At 34.2% G+C, this 18715-nt stretch overlaps 1 protein-coding gene across 3 annotated transcripts; it reads right to left on the bottom strand.

The window, feature by feature from the left end:
* Positions 1-6302: 6302 nt before the first annotated feature.
* On the bottom strand, positions 6303-9916 carry LOC121206489 (signal peptidase complex catalytic subunit SEC11A). Of its 3 annotated transcripts, none has more exons than XM_041077447.1 (8): positions 8934-9916; positions 8712-8830; positions 8339-8456; positions 8128-8240; positions 7722-7767; positions 7296-7383; positions 7031-7066; positions 6303-6463 (listed from the first exon to the last, which is right to left on the bottom strand). In XM_041077447.1, the coding sequence occupies exons 3-8, from the start codon at positions 8406-8408 to the stop codon at positions 6403-6405; spliced, it is 414 nt and encodes a 137-aa protein (XP_040933381.1). In that variant the 5' UTR covers positions 8409-8456; positions 8712-8830; positions 8934-9916; the 3' UTR covers positions 6303-6402. The 3 variants fall into 3 exon arrangements, with proteins under 3 accessions (XP_040933381.1, XP_040933382.1, XP_040933380.1); XM_041077448.1 differs by having other exon boundaries at positions 8712-8887; positions 8965-9916; XM_041077446.1 differs by lacking the exon at positions 8712-8830.
* Between the last annotated feature and the right edge of the window lie 8799 nt (positions 9917-18715).

Genomic DNA, 18715 nt, shown 5'->3' with positions numbered 1-18715 from the left:
TACTCAGTACTACTTGGAGTGGAGGGATGGGTGGGTTGATTATATCCCCACATGGAGTGTAGGGCTAGACGGAGATGGTGTGTAGAGGCTGATTGGGTAGGATTTTGTGACTGCATATCTATTACTTACTGATACTGATTACTGATATTGTAATGGGCCAAGGCCCTAATGCATGACTGCTTCTGCATTGAGATGGGCTAAGGCCCTAACTGAAACTAAATCTAAAACTGGAAAGGGCTTAGGCCCAGACTGTGATTGCATTTTATCTGCTTGTTTTATATGGGGATTACACACTGAGTTTTTGTAAACTCACCCATCTGATTTATCTGTACAGGTAATCCCCAGGTTTAGGTGGATTGGTGCGGCGGAGGACACAGCGGTGGCGACACGACCTCTTTCTTATTGTTTAGTACTTAGTTATGGATTAAATTTTTATTGGGAGATTTTTTATGTAATATGGCCTCTATGGATTTTTACTTTAATTTAGAATTTTTAATGTTTTTGGATTATAGCTGCTAGTGTTAGGAAAACTCGAGTTTTCAAAAGAAACAAACGTTTTAACAAAATACTCACAAATACGCAAATTGTTTTAAAAGCTTCCACATTGAATAAATATTTTGAAAACTTTCGACTGATTAAATAACGCGATTTTAGAATTAATAAGTAATAACGAAAAGTTTCTAAACGGGAATTATTTTAAGCAAAGTTATGGTTTTCAAACACACTACCATGTGACATCGCCTGATCCGGCCATAATGTCCAGCCCGAGTTTGGGGTGTTACAATCGACTTCTTAATCTGTATATGTTTTGAGAGTATTTCAGAAAAATAAATTATTTCATGAGTCCCTTCGGACCCGTGTTATCTTAAGTTTTATTTTTGTTGTTGTTTGTTTTCCATTGTTTAATAAGTCTTTACTTTTGAATTTTTTTTGTCTTGTCTTGTACAAGTTTTTAGTCTGTCTTACGCATTTAGTCTTACTTTTACAAGTTGTTCTAGGGATGATTTTGTCGTCGTCCTCTCTAGTTTGGTGGATGCTCGGGTTTTGTCGATTTTGCCCGCCAATTTGAACCATCTGATGCTGCTTTCCTACCATGATATTTGATTACAATCACTTCAAATATGTTGTGCTTGAGTTGTGACCAAGTCGATTGTCAATGTGTCATAATGTTCTATTGATACTAAGGTTGTCGTGTTGTTGGAGCTTATCTTTCACTGGCGATGAGTGTTTGTTGTTTTTTTTCCTTTTCCCAAATGATATGATCTCATTCATGGAATAAATTTATGATTTTTTTTCTTTCAATTTTAATGAGTTTAGTTTTTGTTTTTAAATAAATTGAAAAAAAATTAAATTAGAAAAAAGTGATGGAACAGTAACCAAGAAATTAGTGTTAAGATGGAAGTCAATTTAACCAAGTGTATTCCTTGTATATTTTGGTTTGAGCCCAGTGGTTACGGCTTGGCATGAGAAGCCTATGGCCCACGCAGAAACCATCATTGTCTTCACAAGCAGCATTCGTAGAAACTAGATAGAAACCATTAACTATATTTAAAATTTCGCCACCGAGTAAATCAACATTGGTTTAATAATGCATATTATGATTTTATAAGATGTTTGTGTTATCTTAATTTTTATTTTTCTATTGTTTAATAAGTTTTTACTTTTGAAAGTTTTTATAATTGTCTTATACAAGTTTTTCAGTCTTGCTTTTGCAAGTGATTTTAGGGAGGGTTTTGTCATCATTCCCTTTAGTTTGGTGGATGCTCAGTTCTTTTGTTGATTCTGCCCGCTACTTTAAACCATCCGAGGCTGATTTCCTATCGTGATAGTTATTTGCAATCTCTATAGATATGTTGAGCTTCAGTTGTGATAAAGCCGATTGTCAGCGTGTAATAATGTTCTATTGATATTGAGGATAAAGCTTTTGTCGTGTTGTTGGAGCTTGTCTTTCACCGCTGACGAGTGTTTGTTGTTTCTTTTTATTTTTCTCGAATTGTATGATCTCATTCATGGAATGAATTAATGATTTTTTTTCTTTTAATTTTAATGAATTTAGCTTTTGTTTAAAAAGAAATTGAAAGGAAAAAAAGTGACGGAACACTAGCCAAGAAATTGTGTTTGAATAAAGATGAAGATGGAAGTGAATTTAAGCAAGTGTATTGCTTAGGAAGTCAAGGTCTTCCTTGTATATTTTGGTTTGAGCCCAGTGGTTACGGATTGCCATGAGAAGCCTATGACCCACGCGGAAACCATTATTGTCTTCACAAGCAATATTCCTCGAAACTTGATAGAAACCATTAACCATTACTGTCAACATATTACACTCTCCACCAAGTAAGTCAATGTTGGTTTAAGCATGCATATTATGCTCGCACTTCTAACATGGAGCCCTTGATGGAATTTAAGTCTTCTAACTTTGTGCTTCAATCTACACAAAATCAATTTATTTGATTACTCTCATTTAAGTAGTTAGTAGAAAATGAGTTTCACATATACCAAAAAGTGTTATTTAAGCATTAGAAAATTAAGTAGTCATAAAATATGTTTGATATATATCAACAAGTGTTGGGTGTAATTGTAAGACACATTATACTTTTAAAAGAGAATATATGTTCAATCTTAGAGACAATGTTGTTGAAAAGGGTGTTCATGAACTCCGAACATGGACCGCAAAACAGACATGTAGAATTTGTGATATAAATGAAAATTTTGAAGTTTAAAGGTAAAATATTCAAAAGATAATGTTAAAAGAAATAAAATGAAATAAAAAATTCTACATTAAGTGATAAGTAACACTTTATCTATTTATCATTTTTCATACTTCATTATTGAAACAAATTCTATAATTTATTTTTTTATCGAACATGCTTAAAAAATTAAGTGAATAAAAATATTAAATTTTAGATGATTTAGTTTTTTTCAATTGATTATCAAACAATGGCAAAGTTAAATCTTAATTTGGTTTTAGAATTAAAATTAAAACTAAAAGTTTGGTTTTAGATCAAGGGGTTAGAACAAAATTTTAAACCATAACGGGACAAGTTGAGTTATTTTTAAAGTTTGGTTACTTTAGTTTGTAATAATAATTTAGACGTAAGATTTTATGATTTCTATCAATTTGATCATGATTATATTTAAAATGATAAAAAAAATAAAATTCTTTTTAAAAACTTAAAAAATTAAAAATTATGTAGAAGTGAATATTTAGTAATATTTTTCTAAAAATAATATAAGAGTTGATTTTCCAAGTCTTTGCAATATTGATTCTGGATGTTCTTCAAAAGCATGAAAGTCAACTAGAGAATATTACTAATTTGGTTTCAAGAAATCAATTACAACATTTCACGTTGGTGTGATAATAAAAAAACAATATAAGAAAATGTTTTGTCAAGCATTGCTATTTCTGGACCCATCAATATAAACATGTAGGGAAATGTTAGGTAAAGACTAGTAAAGACTTTGAACTTTCAAGTCAATAATGGTCGATTGATCTCTTATGGACATGATTTTTAGTTGTTCTACAAGTTTTTTCAGGGCATCAATAGTAAATAATTAAGAGAGATGATAGCATGTGGAAGCAACGCATTACTAACTTTTATTGTCGAACTGGAATATATAATTTCAACGCATTACTAAATTTGAAAAAATATTTTCTAAGATAGAATAGTATGTATATACATATATCCCTTTTATTTATATATAACCTAAAGTTGAATATTATATGAGATAGTCCTTTATGATATAATTACAGGTCCTATGCCAGCAGTTGTTGGAAATTTGAAAAATCTTGTGAGTTTAAATATATCAACGAACAAATTGGTTGGTCCAATCTGACATTGCTTTATGGAGTGGTATTAGTAAAATAAAAAAAAGCATCGCATTTTATTCAATTATCACCTTCTTAGAAGCTTCAACAAAGAAAGACACAACATTTGCTATAACTTCCAGTTTACTTCTAAGAGACGAAGACAAGTCCTTAACATAATATTAATCAATCTGTGTTAGACAATGCCTAAAGACTTTGAAATTAATATATATCCAATGAAAAATATTATAATACTACTTACAAGATTACAGATTCACTAAAAGCAGTACTGAGTTGTAATAGTTAATTCCTAAAACCTTACAAAAATTTTCTGAAGAATACCAAATTATTGAATACGTAGGAAATTAAATTAAGCAAATTATAAAAATTCAATAAATAAAAAAAATCAGTCAATTAGCGGTACTTTCAAAAGTTACTTTTTGCATAAGCACTTGAGCTTGGCACCAAGCAAAGCTTCAATGGCCCAATGCTCCAAAACAAAAAATACTTAATGATAACACATCTTTAAGTGCTCAATATTTGTAAGTGACACATCATGAACCCTACAGATTGCCAATTCGTCAACATCTTAGCTATAAAATGCATGACATTGCTCAAAATGGTGAACCATAATTTAAACATTTTAATCTCAAAATAACAAAATTGCTCAATTTAACATAAAATCCGAGGCAAATACAAATGCGAACATCCACTACATTAAAGGTCTTGAAACAAAACTCAAACCATGTCTACTAATGTAGGAAATGGTAAGTTCCCATCAGAGGCTCTTTTAGGAGTGCCCTATTGCCAATACTAGCTTAAGGTTTACTCGTCTTCCTCCTCATCACCATCTCCACCAGCGGCCTTCTTGCCAGCTGCTTTTTGATTCTTTCTCTTCACTCTTCCGGGACGGCCACCTCCGAACGGACTTGTCAGAGAGAAGTCGATATGTTTCTGGGAGTCAACCCTCACCATAAAGGATGGAATGTTAATCACCTGCTATTATAGCCCAATTTTACCCACTCTTAAACCTCAACCATTCACCGGAAATCGCTCAGCCCTCTCCCCTCTCTCCTTTTTTTTTTCTTTTCCCAGCTCCCAAATGATTTTTTTTTTCTGATTTTTAGGCTATTTATAGCCTCTAAAAAGGGCACCGTTTTGACCTTGGGATCCAGGGCATAAAACGACGTCGTTTTGCCCTGGATAGGGTCGACCCGACCCTACCCACTAGGATCCGTGTGTTTTTATAGTGGAAGGGTTAATTGCGCTTTTAGCCCTCCGCATTTTTATTATTTTTCAATCAAGTTTTTAGTTATTCTAATTTGGCCCAAAATACGTCGTGTTTTGCAATTTGGTCCCCCGTGCTACGCTGCGTTTTGACTAGGGGATTTATTGCTGTTTGGGTCCTCCTAGGTTACGCGCGTGTTGTGTTTTGATCCTTTTTCCTTATTTAGTTTTAAAATCGCCCCAGAACATCGTTTTTGTTTCAAATTTAGTCCTTTTTCTAGATTTAAGTTATTTTCACATTATCTTTTTTATTTTATTCATTTTAAATATTATTTATATTATTCTCATGATTATTACTCTTGTTATTACTATTATTTTTATTCCTTTATTATCTATTATCAATATATTATTACTATAGCTAATATTATTATTCTAATATATACTATGCACATATTTTTATATTATAATATAGTTATGTGATATTATTAATAAGTTGTTTTTTTTTACATTGTTAGTATGTATATTATGTATGTATTATGTAAATATTCTAATAGTATATTATATATATATATGTATTTTTCATATCATTATGCATATATGTTTTTATTATCATATTCTTATATGTTGTTATGCATCACTACACCAAAACAGGCTTTTAGCGGCGCTTTTTTAGGCCTTTAGCGGCATTTTTTAGCGCCACTAAAAGTATGCTAAAAACGCCGCTAATGACAGCGTCGCTAACTTTAGCGGCGCTTTTCCCACAAACGCCGCTAAAGACCATGACCTTTAGCGTCGCTTCCCTACAAACGCCACTAAAGACCAAGACCTTTAGCGGCGCTTCCCCACAAACGCCGCTAAAGACCAAGACCTTTAGCGACGCTTTTCCCACAAACGCCGCTAAAGATATTGAGCTTTAGCGGCGCTTTTTCCCACAAACGCTGCTATAGAATAGACCTTTAGCGGCGCTTTTAACACAAACGCCGCTAAAAATATATCTTTTAAAAAAATAATTTTTTTCAAATAATATTTATTACTATGATAAATATTATATTATGTTTTAAGGATAAATAAAAATATTATTTAAATTAAATTTTCTACGAAAATTTTAACTTTAAAACTAAATATAAATATAACAATTAATGAACTTAAATTTAGAATTTAAAATAATAAATTAATAACACAATTAAAATCCAAAAGTTAGACCACTTAAGTAAAAATACAAATTTAGAATCAAAACTAAAATAAATAATACATATGCAAGGTAATAAAATATACAATGCATTTTCTTAATCAAGTAAATCTTGGTAATAAAAGATATAATACATTTACTTAATCAAGGAAATCTTGTAATGAACTCAAAGCAATGAGCCTTAGAGAAAAACTTTTGAGCATGGCTTCGAATTTGAACCGCAAATTTGGCTCCTACATGCTCTGCAAGAAAATAAGAGTAACTTAATCTGTTCAAACCATAGTGAACATGGCAAAGATACGTAAATCAATTCAACTTTTTAAGATAGTTTTATAATGTTATAGTAAATTAGGTGTCTTATAATATTATAGTAAATTATTAAAAAAATACATCTAAAAAATATATCTCAACTTTTTAAGATTGTTTGTGGAATAAAAAAAGTACACTACTGATATATCTACTCACTTAAGTCAATATAGGTGGAAAGTATTCATCAATATAAATTTAAAATATTAGAACATATCATGCTTAAATTCCAGTTAAACCCTTAAGCCTATATTCTTAAATTCCAATTACCATCAACAATTGCAGAATCTTCTAATTAGCTTCTTTGTAGAATATTTGAACATGATATTCCATAGTCAGAATACATACATCAACAGGTTAAATCAAAGTATTAGAACATATCATGCTTAAAGATAATAATTAGATTTATCTAAAATCAAGCCCGATTTAACTGGTACTAAGTAAACCTATTTCAAGTTTTTTTTTTCTGGGCAGCCTAATTTTTGGAAAAATTTAGAACAAACCTCAGGTAAGCATAAGTGAACGTTATGGGATCCTTTCTGCCATGCAGAAAACATAAAACATTAGTTCAGAGAAGATATATAAAATTAAAAATACAATAAATAATAAAACAGAAGAGTAATTTTACTATTGAAGTGTGATGAACTTGAAACTCAAAGCATACAGCACAAATGGTGATGCAAGAAAATCCTAATCAGAGTGTTTTACAAATGTTTTCACTTCTAGAACTTGTTAACACTTTGAGAAATATATAGGTGTTTGATTTACCCAACAGCTCTGCCCATGATGTATTTTTGTTGCAACCAACGATTACTAGATGTGTACAACATTCTGTCATCGTAGAGATTAGCATCTCCTGATGAATATGTCCAGTCAAAAGATTAAAAAGGTTAGCATACTCAAGCAGTAGCTGTACATATGAAGATATTTAAAGAATGATCAACCACACACACACACACACATATGAAAAAATGAGAAGAACTTGGAATGTATTTAAGACCATTCCACAAGTAAACAAACAAAACTATTTGGAAGTGTCCACTCTCCACTTCATTGGTGCGGAAAGAGATTTTAATAGTCAGAAAATATTTTCATGATTGATAATAAAAAGTTTAAAGTTCGTTGAAAACAAGCAAACAAACCATAACTTGTATTTGCTCACATTCAACTAGCTTGATATCAAGGATATGCTACCTTTAGTGAGTATATCAGCTTCTTTGCTATCTCGCTGCTCATGAACCTGACAAAGCATAACCAAACATGCAATGTACTAAATCCAGCATACAGAATAACCAGGCGGGGACCCGTTAATTCAAATAATTTACAGCCATAACACCTATATAAATTTCAGAAAGAAAATGTTCAACCACTAGTACACAGCTCATGAACAAGACTGTTAGAGTTGACCATGGTGTTAACCTTATCAAAACTATTTGTTTCTACTTTCTAGAGATTTTCTACATCAGAACATAAGAACCTTCTGTCACTTGTCGTTCAAGCAGTTCAACATTTGGCAAATTTAAATTTATATGACTATCACAAATCAAAGCTCAAAATTTTTAAATACTTAATTTTAAATACGTGTAAAAAATTGGCTCACTCGTTTGAAACCGGGTTTCATACTCCCAGATAGCACAACCACCACCGGCGACTCGCTCCCAATAATGCAAATCAATCCTTTCCATATTATCAGTGCCGATGAAATAACCATTCCTTAACGAGATTTAAACTAAAAATTTCAATCATTATCCGATGGAATTTTTTGAAGTATAAAAGGATTTTAAAGAATTAAGAGAAAAGTGGAAACGCACCGAGGCTGATGGCTTGAGAGAGAATTTGTCCAATAAGAGTTGATTTCATATTTTCTTCAATCCACCCCATTGGAGATCAATGCTTTTCTTGTCTTAACGATTTACAACACGCTGCAGGCTGCAAAAAAAGAATGGAAATGAAAAAAGTAACAAAAATAAGAAACCTGCAAAAGGAAAAAAAAAGAAAGAATAATGTGCAAACATAACAAGAATAATTTAAACATACTCGATTAGTTTGAGACGTAAGCTTAATTTGATTAATTCCTCTAAATCGAATTCATTTTCTAGTCCGAGTATATCCAACAATTAGATTCACTTTTAATGCACATACTGAATGCACCTAATAAAAATGATTATATATAAAAAAACTTACATGAATTATGTACCAAATTGCAAATGTTAGGCAAGAAGCTAAAGCCAACAAGGAGCCTAAGACTTGATCGCCAACAGCAGCATGTTTGGTGCTAGTATGATGGTGTCCACCATGTTTGACTATGTTTATGTTGGTTGACCAAAGATTAAGTTCTTGAATTATTCTGGTATCAAAACCTATACACTAAAAAAAACAGATTATATGAGGAATTGTGAAAGTTACCTTTCAAAGATGAAAGCAAGTGGAGTTATACAAGCAGTGGCGAAGATGAATCTGTAAGCAATGAGTGCTCTCATGCTCATTCCCTCAACCACGGCCAATTTATAGAACGCAATCACAGCTGCAAAATAAAAATCAATCATCCAAGAAAATAAATACTGGGTCACAGACACCAAAAAGCTTCTGGTTACTCAAAGGGTCTGAGAGTTGCCTTTGGCTTCTGAACCTCTGAAACTGGACTGGAGCAAGCTACCAAGCTCCTCTTCCCACGAATCACTACTAAATCGCGGCGTAATTGAAGTTCAATCTTTTCGATATTTCTTCTCCTCAGCTGATGGTCGATTGGCCTGACACTTCCCCCGGGTGGGTGACTGCCCTTATCGTGATTCCCTCCTTCTTTCGGGTAAAGGTTAGAGTGATGAAGGGAAGGCTCGAGGTCGAGGTGGAGCACCCACCATTCCCTCTTTTAGTGTTATCAAGTCTTCTGTGGAGGTAGGAAGCCAGCTTCTCCCTTTTTTGACGCTCCGCTTCAACATGATTTAGAGGCTCTTCTCTTCCATTAGTCGATTTTCTCCCCTATTTTTGAGGCCTCTTTTCAGGCTCTACGACTGGACTACTATCGGCCTCCTTAACAACGGAAGCTTCAAGATCAGAGTGATCTGAATCCTCGGCACCCCATTTGATTTCACCACACCAGATGAAGGTAAAATTACACCTGAAGTAAACGAAAGCATAGCTTCTTCGTTGCTCCCTCTTGAATTAGGCGACCTCTTCTTGTTCTCCACGGCGAACGGAGAGTTTCCTGTGAACAAATTCCCATTCCCACTTCTCTTACTCTCACCAAAATTCAATATCTCTCCAGATTTAGGTTTCAACAAATGAGAAGATGAATTCCCATTCCTCACACTGCTACTCTCATCAAAGAAGATGAATCATCTTTGGTACCTCCATTTTAGGGGGAAATTTGGGGTTTTTTCGTTTTTGGGTTTTAGGGGGGAAATTTGGGAAAAAATCAGCGCAAAATTTTTTAAGTAAAATGAATTTTGTGGCGTTTTTATAAAAAACGCCACTAAAAATAAAATTAAATTTTAATGATTGACTTTTTCTTACAATTTTATATTTAATTATTATATAATTCATATCAAATTTAAATAAATAAATTTTGAAAATTTAAGTAATATTTTAGATAAATTTTAAATTTTTTATATAATTTTTTATGTAAGAAAACAAAAACAAAAACAAAAAATTTTAAAATATGAAAAAAAAACTTTAAAAAACTATATTAATGATAATTTTAATAAATTAAAATTCATATTATCTCTTTTATTGTCAATCTGTTACATTAATTTGTTACATTAATTTATTTATTTATCAATTTTTTCAAAAATCTAATATTTAAATATATCAAATGATTTAAACCATTTAATCTAAATTTAGATTAAATATTTTTAAATATAAAAACATTAATTAATTGTATAAAATTTCATCATTTAACAAATATAAAGTAAACCTTAAATCCTAAACCATTTAATATGTATAAAATTGATCTATTATCTCTTATATAATTCAAACTATAATCATAATTTTAATATATTAAAATTAATATTATCTCTTTTACAATTATATAAGAAATTATTTAATATATAAATTAAAAAATACCAATTAATCTAAACCCTTAACCCCTATCTCCTAAACCCTAAATCATAAAACATAACCCCTAAACCCCTAACCCCTCTTTTACAATTATATAAAAACTTAATTAATATATGAATTAAAAAAATACTAATTAATCTAAACCTTAAACCCTAACCCGACCCTAAATCTTTAAACCCTAAATCACTAACTCTTAACCTCTAACCTTTAACCCCTAACTACTAACCCCTAAATCTTATTTAATATATAAATTAAAAAAACACTAATTAATCTAGACCCTAAACCCTAACCCAAATCCTTAACCCTTAACCCCTACACCTTATTCAATATAAACTAGAACACACTAATTAATCTAAACCCTAAACCCTAACCTGGCACTAAATTCATAAACCTTAAAATACTAACTCTTAATCTCTAACCCCTAACCCCTAAATTACAACCCTTAAACCAAAATCCCTAATCCATAATCCCTAATTCCATAATCTATAAACCTTAAAATTGTAACTCCTAAACCGGCCTTAAATCCTAAATTAACCATATACCCTAAACCATATATATTAAACCCTAAACTATAATGTTAATTAATTAAATATTTTAAAATTAATATTATCGTATCTTTTACAATTTAAGTTTTATGATATTTTATTTTACTCATAATTTAATATATTTTTTCTAGTAAAGTAGTTTAAATAAATTGTGATTGAAAAATAATAATAAATAGTTAGGAGTTAGGACTTCTCTTAAATAAAAAATTTTGTATTAAAAAATATTATTTGTTATCATTTAAATGTAAATTTGACCAATATATAATAAATACAACGAAATATCTATTTTTTTAACTTATAATAAAAAAATATAATTGAAACATTACATGAGAATATATCAAAGAATGAGATAATTGAGAATATATCAAAAGCGGGCATTAGCGGCGCTTATTCAAAAACGCCGCTAAAGGCCCGAGCATTAGCGGCGCTTCTTCCAAAACGCCACTAAAGGCCCGAGCATTAGTGGCGCTTCTTCACAAACGCCGCTAAAGGCCCGAGCATTAGCGGCGCTTATTCAAAAATGCCGCTAAAGGCCCGAGAATTAGCGGCGCTTTTCAAAAACGCCGCTAAAGGCCCCAAAAACTCAGAAAACGACGTCGTTTGGCTTATGTTTTTTGCGGCGCTTTTTGGAAAACACCGGTAATGCTTATTTTTAGCGGCGTTTCTAAAAAGCGCCGCTAATGCTCGACCTTTAGTGGCGTTTTTATAAAAGCGCCGCTAATGCTTGATTTTTAGTGGCGTTTTTTGTCCAAACGCCGCTAAAAACGCCGCTAAAAGCCTATTTTGGTGTAGTGCATATATTTTAATATTGTCAGCTATATATCTTTTATATTATTGTACGTATATTTCTAATATTATATTGTATATTTCTAACACATTATTATATATATACTTATGTAGCATGTGAATAGTTTTTATTTACTATTATCATTTCTAATATAGGTATATGTTGTGTATATTTTATATATGTTATGTACATATTTTTAATGCTTTCATCTATGTATTACACCATTCCATGTATATATATTTCTAAATCATCCTATGCACATATTTTTAAATACTATGTTATATACATGCATACATATATTTTTAATACTATATTATGTGCATACTATTATTACATTTATTTTTTATCCCTATTGTGTTTATTATTAATATTAGGACATATTATTTCATTACTTATTTTTGTATGTATACTATCCTATATTTATATTCTTAATACTACTATATACATATTTTTGTATATTACATATATATGTTTTTAATGTTATATTTTTATTTATCATGTATATATATTTCTTAAACTATTCCATCTACGTATTTTGATCATATTATGTATATACATTCTTCATATTATATTATAAATTTATCCTTTTAATACCATTATGTATATAGTTTTTTTTATATTCGTTACTATTAAGTATATCGTATGTGTTCATTTTAAATATGTTTGTACTTATATTTAGTATTATTATGTAAATATTTTTTCACTCCTATATTACGTACATACTCCTAACATCATCATTATGTATATGCATTCATTGTTTCTATTTCGCGTTTAATTCTAGTATTATGTCTAATATCGCATATATCTTTTTATTTTAATTATTATCACATTTATTATTTGCTCCAATATATTCTTTCATTTATTTATTCTTATCAATATCGCTTTGCATTCCTTCGAAAATCATGTTCTTGTTTTCTAATTAATTTCAATAAACAAGGCAACATACTGATTTAACATTAAGTCATCGATTTCATCGCTATGTTGGGTGAACATCAATCGACTTGTGTTAAAACGGTATGTCCTTCTCAAAAATCAAAAAAATTAAAAAGTTCTCGTGTTTCAACCGAATCACGACTAAATGTTATATTGAACTCGTATTTTTGAAAATCAAAACAACACGTGTTTTACAAGATACCAATTTTGGGCGTCGCGAGGGTGTTAATACCTTCCTCGTGCGTAACCGACTCCCGAACCTTACTTTTTCTCTGTATTTTAACGTAGACCTAAACTCGGCCTTCTTTTAGTTTTAAAAATAAATTTACTAGGTGTCCGATCACACCTATAAAAAGGATCGGTGGCGACTCCCTTTGTTAATAAAATCGAAAGTTAGTTTAGTTTTCAAATGTTTAATAAATCGCCACAATTAGCGACCAAGCGAAACTAAAATTTTTACGTCGCTACAGCCGGCGACTCCACTAGGGACGATTTTTGAGAGTCGAGTCGAATTAAACGCGTGTTGTCAAAATTTTCAAAGTTCCGTGTTCAAATTAATATTTAATCATGATCCTTAAGTTTTGTTATCGAAAAAAATTCATACATACATATCTCCTAATTTGTTTTATCTTTCGTTTTTCAGCTTTAAGTTTTTTGGTTTTAGTTTTGTAGTTTTAAAATAAATGAAAGGTTTGCAAGTTTCTCCCCACGCATTGTGCACATGCATTTTTGTTGCATAACATGAGCTCTATACCCGGGCTCCGTCCCTGTTAAGTGAAAGTAAACGCTACGCCTTCGTGAGTTAACTCGTTCCTCCGCACAGGCTAGTGAATACTTTCGGGTTACATATGACTTATGCTTTCGTGAGTTAACTTGTCCCTCCGCATAGGCATAAGTAAATGTAATCACTCGAATTGATCTCGTAAGCCTATGATGGGCCATGACCGAGGCTCTGTACTAATCTTAGTAGATGACAGTACAGACGATTCGAGTACCCATCTAGAACCAAAACCGCATATAGTGAACCATACGAGCCATCCAACTAGAGCCGTGCCAAACCTCTGTCCGTTTACTAGTCACCGAAATAATAGTACACGGGAAAAACACATCTTACCTTCTGTTTCTTTTACATTTACGCTTTCTATGCAAGGGAATCGAGTCCATTGGACCAAGTAGCTTAATTTATTAGATTGCCTACAGTTTTTCTCTGTTCATATGTGTTGTGCTAACCAAGTTTGTTTATTTTTATTCTTATTTTACATCATGCATTATAGGCATCATATTAGGAAGGTGTTGACTGGAGATCGGTTGCCAAAAAACGGGTTTCTAATGGAAGAGTCAATTATACAAACAACCGAGAGGAATGCCGCGGTTTGAGACTGGTCTCTAAAGACTCAGAAAGAAAGAGAGGATAGTCTAGTGGAGGGATGTATTGCCAATCTGCCCGAGCACGAAACTGTAAATGTTCGCCAAAATAACCTTGAAGATTTGGTTCGGGTGTGGAATCAGTGGGACTCGGATACTAGGGGTATCTTCATTGAAAGATATGGAGACATAGCCAACTTGATTGCTGTCAGCGTAGACAAACGATTGATCCAAGCCATGGTCAGATTTTGGGATCCGGCTTACGCATGTTTTATCTTCAACCAATAAGATATGACTCCGACTATAGAGGAGTACGCTGCTTTGCTCCGTGTCGATAATGTACAACCCTATAAAATATATGTGAAAGAGCCTAAGCCAATGACCTTCAAGAAAAAGTTAGTAAGATTGACAGACATGACTGACGCGTGGGTCGAAAAATAGATAAAGAAGAAGAATGAAACTACTTGCATCCCATGGTCTTCCCTACGAGACTTGGTTCTGAACCATCCCGACATGTTGAAAAGGGTAAATTTGTTCGCTCTGGCCATTTACGATTTGATCATCTTCCCAAAGGTCCTTGGACACATAGAAGTTGCGGTGGTAGATTTCTTCGAAAGATTGAAACAAGGAATCAACCCCGTCCCAACTATCCTGGCTGAAACCTTCAGATCACTAAGTAGCTGTAAGAAGAAAGGGGAAGGTCGTTTTGTCGGATGCGCGCAGTTACTCAATGTTTGGATTCTGAGCCACTTCTAGAAAGTAAAGCGCACACCGTTCCATATGTTTTCTAAAACATTCTCCCCGTTAGAAGCTTATCTCAAGAAAGAATGACCGAAGGAGGTCACCGAACAACACTGGGTCTCAGTCTTTCAGAATCTTCGCGCCGATGACGTAACTTGGAGAGCCCCGTGGATACGCCCGTCAGTTCTGCTATACAAGGCCGGAGATCAAGATTGGGTGCCACTACTCGGGTTATGGGGAGGAGTTGGATATGCTCCGTTAATGGTCCAAAGGTAATTTTCTTCACTACAATTCGTACCCGCCACCGGAGGATTAGCACAATCAGAGTTTGTTTTTGTGGGTGAAGGATATATGAAGAGGGTCCGAGATACTGCAAAGTCTTGGAAAAGAATTCATCACATGGAATTAGCTCTATATGCTGATACCCTCACTCAAGATTACGACATATGGAGAAAGCAACGGGTGAACACCCAGCAAATCTCGTCGATAAATTACACCGTCCAGAATCCTTTCTCTACAGAAGTGCCATCCGAGCTAGAAATAGCAAGACAGGAATTTGAGCGCGAAAAGGTTAAAATGTTGCGGGACATTAGTATTCTTCAAGAAGAAAATTACCAGTTGAAGATTGACGTCCAGATCAAAAGGTCTAAAATCGAGAAAGTACAAAAAGAAGTTGAAGTTGTAAGAAATGACTTAAGGGACCTTCATCTGGAAAATAAAAAGTTAAGAGTCACTATCAAGAATAGTGGGTTGGGTAAGTCGTCAACAGAATGGAGAGAAGAATTAAACAATGCTAAAGGCGGGATGGAATTTTAGAAAAAGAGGGCAGAGAAGGAGGAGAAAAAGGTTGCGCGGGTTATGATAGAATTGAGAAAGAAAAGCGCTGAACACGAAGCTATGTCTACCAAATGGACAGCCAGTCAATCTGAACATCAAAACTTAAGAGAAAAAGTACGGGATCTAGAAGATGCGTTGCGAGCTCGTCAGCAACAATTAGATACTCTCTTAAAAGCCTTGGAAGAAAAGAATGATCAATATGATAGAGACACTCACGCTTATAAAACAGACCTCCAAGAAAGAGAAATGTAACTTGGCTTTTTGATCAACAAAATCCGTGAAGCGGCTGTGCACATGGTACAACTATCAGATGAAGCAGAGGATTTCAGTTGCCAATTCCCGTCGAGCCAACAATCGAGTATATCGGAGTTCTTAGAGCGAGTAAAGAAATATGGCGATATAGCTAGGAAGTTTGTGTAATGGCCGAATCAAAAAGTGGCGAAATGTTTTGTAATGAACTCTTTTTATGAATGAAATGCCTAATAGGGACTATCTCGAGATCAACACCAATTTCTCCCATTTCTTTCATGATTGGCATTCATTCAACATTAGTCATTCATTCATTGCATATACATATCCCATAATCATTCGCTAAGGTTAGAATCATATAACTCGCAGTTGCAACACTTCAAATCTAGAACCACGCCATTCGTATAAAACGCGTCGATAAGCTAGAGCAATGGAGGCTGAGTTCAATGAAAGAATCGAAAGGATGGAAAGAGTCCAGAAGGAATTACAAGAACAACTGGTTAAGTCACAGCAAGAAACGAGGGATTTGATGGTAAGATCTCGAGAGAAATCACTTGAACAAAAGGATCAAATGGCTAAAATGATGGAGATGATGTCAGTTTTGGTCAAAAGAAAAGGACCCATGCAGAACCCCGACAGTATGGAACCTCAATCGAGAATTAATCATGACCAGGATCCACTCTATCCCCCAGGATTCACTCCACCGCATGCCCATGTAGCACAAAGAGGTATACTCAAGAGGAATCCACAGGCTTGGAACAACGACCTATGCCATTTGCTCATCTAGGGCAAGGAACATTTATGTCAAATCCCGGAGCAACCCCTGCCAATCCTGTAGTTCAAGATTTAGATGATCCAGCCGAAATAGCCAAGTTAAAAATAGATTATCACGAGGCTCAAGAGAAGTATAGAAGTTTGGAAGAAAGACTCAAGGCAATAGAAGGCACTGAAGCCTTCTTGGTACTAGGTGCTAAAGAACTCAGTTTGGTACCTGATCTAATTCTGCCTCCGAAGTTCAAAGTGCCTGACTTCGGAAAATACGATGGCACATCTTGTCATGTTTTGCCGAAAAATAATAGGTTAAGTGAACGAAGATAAGCTACTTGTACATTGTTTTCAAGATAGTCTGGTAGGATCGGCTCTTCGATGGTACAACCAGCTCAGTAAGGAAAGCATCCGATCTTGGAAAGACTTGGCGTTGGCATTCTGTGAGCAGTACAAGCATGTATCAGATATGGTACCTGATCGGATGACTTTACAAATGATGGAGAAAAAGCCGTCAGAAACTTTTAGACGGTATGCGCAGAGATGGAGGGACGTCTCAGCCCAAGTGGAACCCCCACTAACAAAACGGAGATAATCGTCCTTTTTATCAACACCTTAAAGATGCCGTTTTATGACAAACTAGTGGGAAGCGCCACGAAGGACTTTGCGGATATTGTAATATCCGGTGATCTTATAAAGAACGCCGTCAAGAGCGGTAGAATGGAAGGTCAAGAAAGTTCAATAAGGGTAGCAACCATGAAGAAGAAAGAACCAGAAGCCCACATGGTGGGAATGGGAAGTCGTTATGCCCCTAATCCATATCCAAACCAACCCCGACCTTGAAGTTATCCACCTCCAAATTTCTATTATCCCCCTCAAACCCCTTACTACCAAGCACCACCTCCTTCCTACCCCGTATACGCTACGAACAACCAAAGACCCGTTACCACATTCCCACAAAACACGGTACTCGCTCAAAGCTAGCCCAGAAACGAACCAATACCAGCAAGGCCTAATCCCGAGAGACTGCAATTTACTCCTATCCCTGTGTTGTATGGGGAATTGTACCAAAACTTCTGGAGAAACAACTGATTTCTCCCCATTACATGGCACCCCTTAAACCTCCATACCCAAAGTGGTACGATCCAAACGCTAGTTTTGCATACCACGCGGGGAACCAGGGGCATTCCACGGAGAATTGCCTAGCCTTTAAGAGGAGAGTTCAAGGACTCATTGACGCGGGTATCCTACGGTTCGATAGTGCCAGTAACGCAATTGGGAACCCGTTCCCTAACCATGCTGAAGGGAATGTGAGCACAGTGGGGAAAGAGGACGAATGGAAAGTCAGAAGATGTGTTTTGGAAATAAGGACGCCTCTGCAGAAAATCTGGGAAGTACTGGTTAAGAAAGGATTGCTTTGTCACCCCGATAGAATTCTCGGAGAAGAAGGTCAAAGTTTTTGCAATTTCTATGGAATTGTAAGACACGACATTCAGTCGTGTGAGGAATTTAAAAGGTTGCTTCAAGACCGGATAGATAATAAGGAGATCAAGATCATTAATGAAAGAGAGGCCAATGAGAAAGAAGTATGTGCCTCTGACAATCAATCGCAGGTTGTCCGTATAGCGCCGATCGACCATTCGTAATTTATTACGATGCAAGGAAGGAACCGGTGAAACCAAAATGATAATTGAAGTACCGTCTCCTTTCCCTTACAAGGACAACAAAGCAGTACCATGGAAATATGACATTAATATCGTCACACCTGAAGATGAAAAAACCAAAGCCATGACTGGAAGCGTCGGGAAAGTAGGTCATTTCACTCGTAGTGGAAGATGTTATTCGAAGGAGATAAAGAAGAACAGTGACTTGAAACAAAAAGGAAAAGCACCGATGTACGTGACCGAAGA

The sequence above is a fragment of the Gossypium hirsutum genome, chromosome A09, assembly GCF_007990345.1.
Source record: "Gossypium hirsutum isolate 1008001.06 chromosome A09, Gossypium_hirsutum_v2.1, whole genome shotgun sequence".
NCBI classification, from domain to species: domain Eukaryota; kingdom Viridiplantae; phylum Streptophyta; class Magnoliopsida; order Malvales; family Malvaceae; genus Gossypium; species Gossypium hirsutum.
Note: the sequence above shows the minus strand (reverse complement) of the source record. Positions and strands in the feature narration are given on the sequence as shown.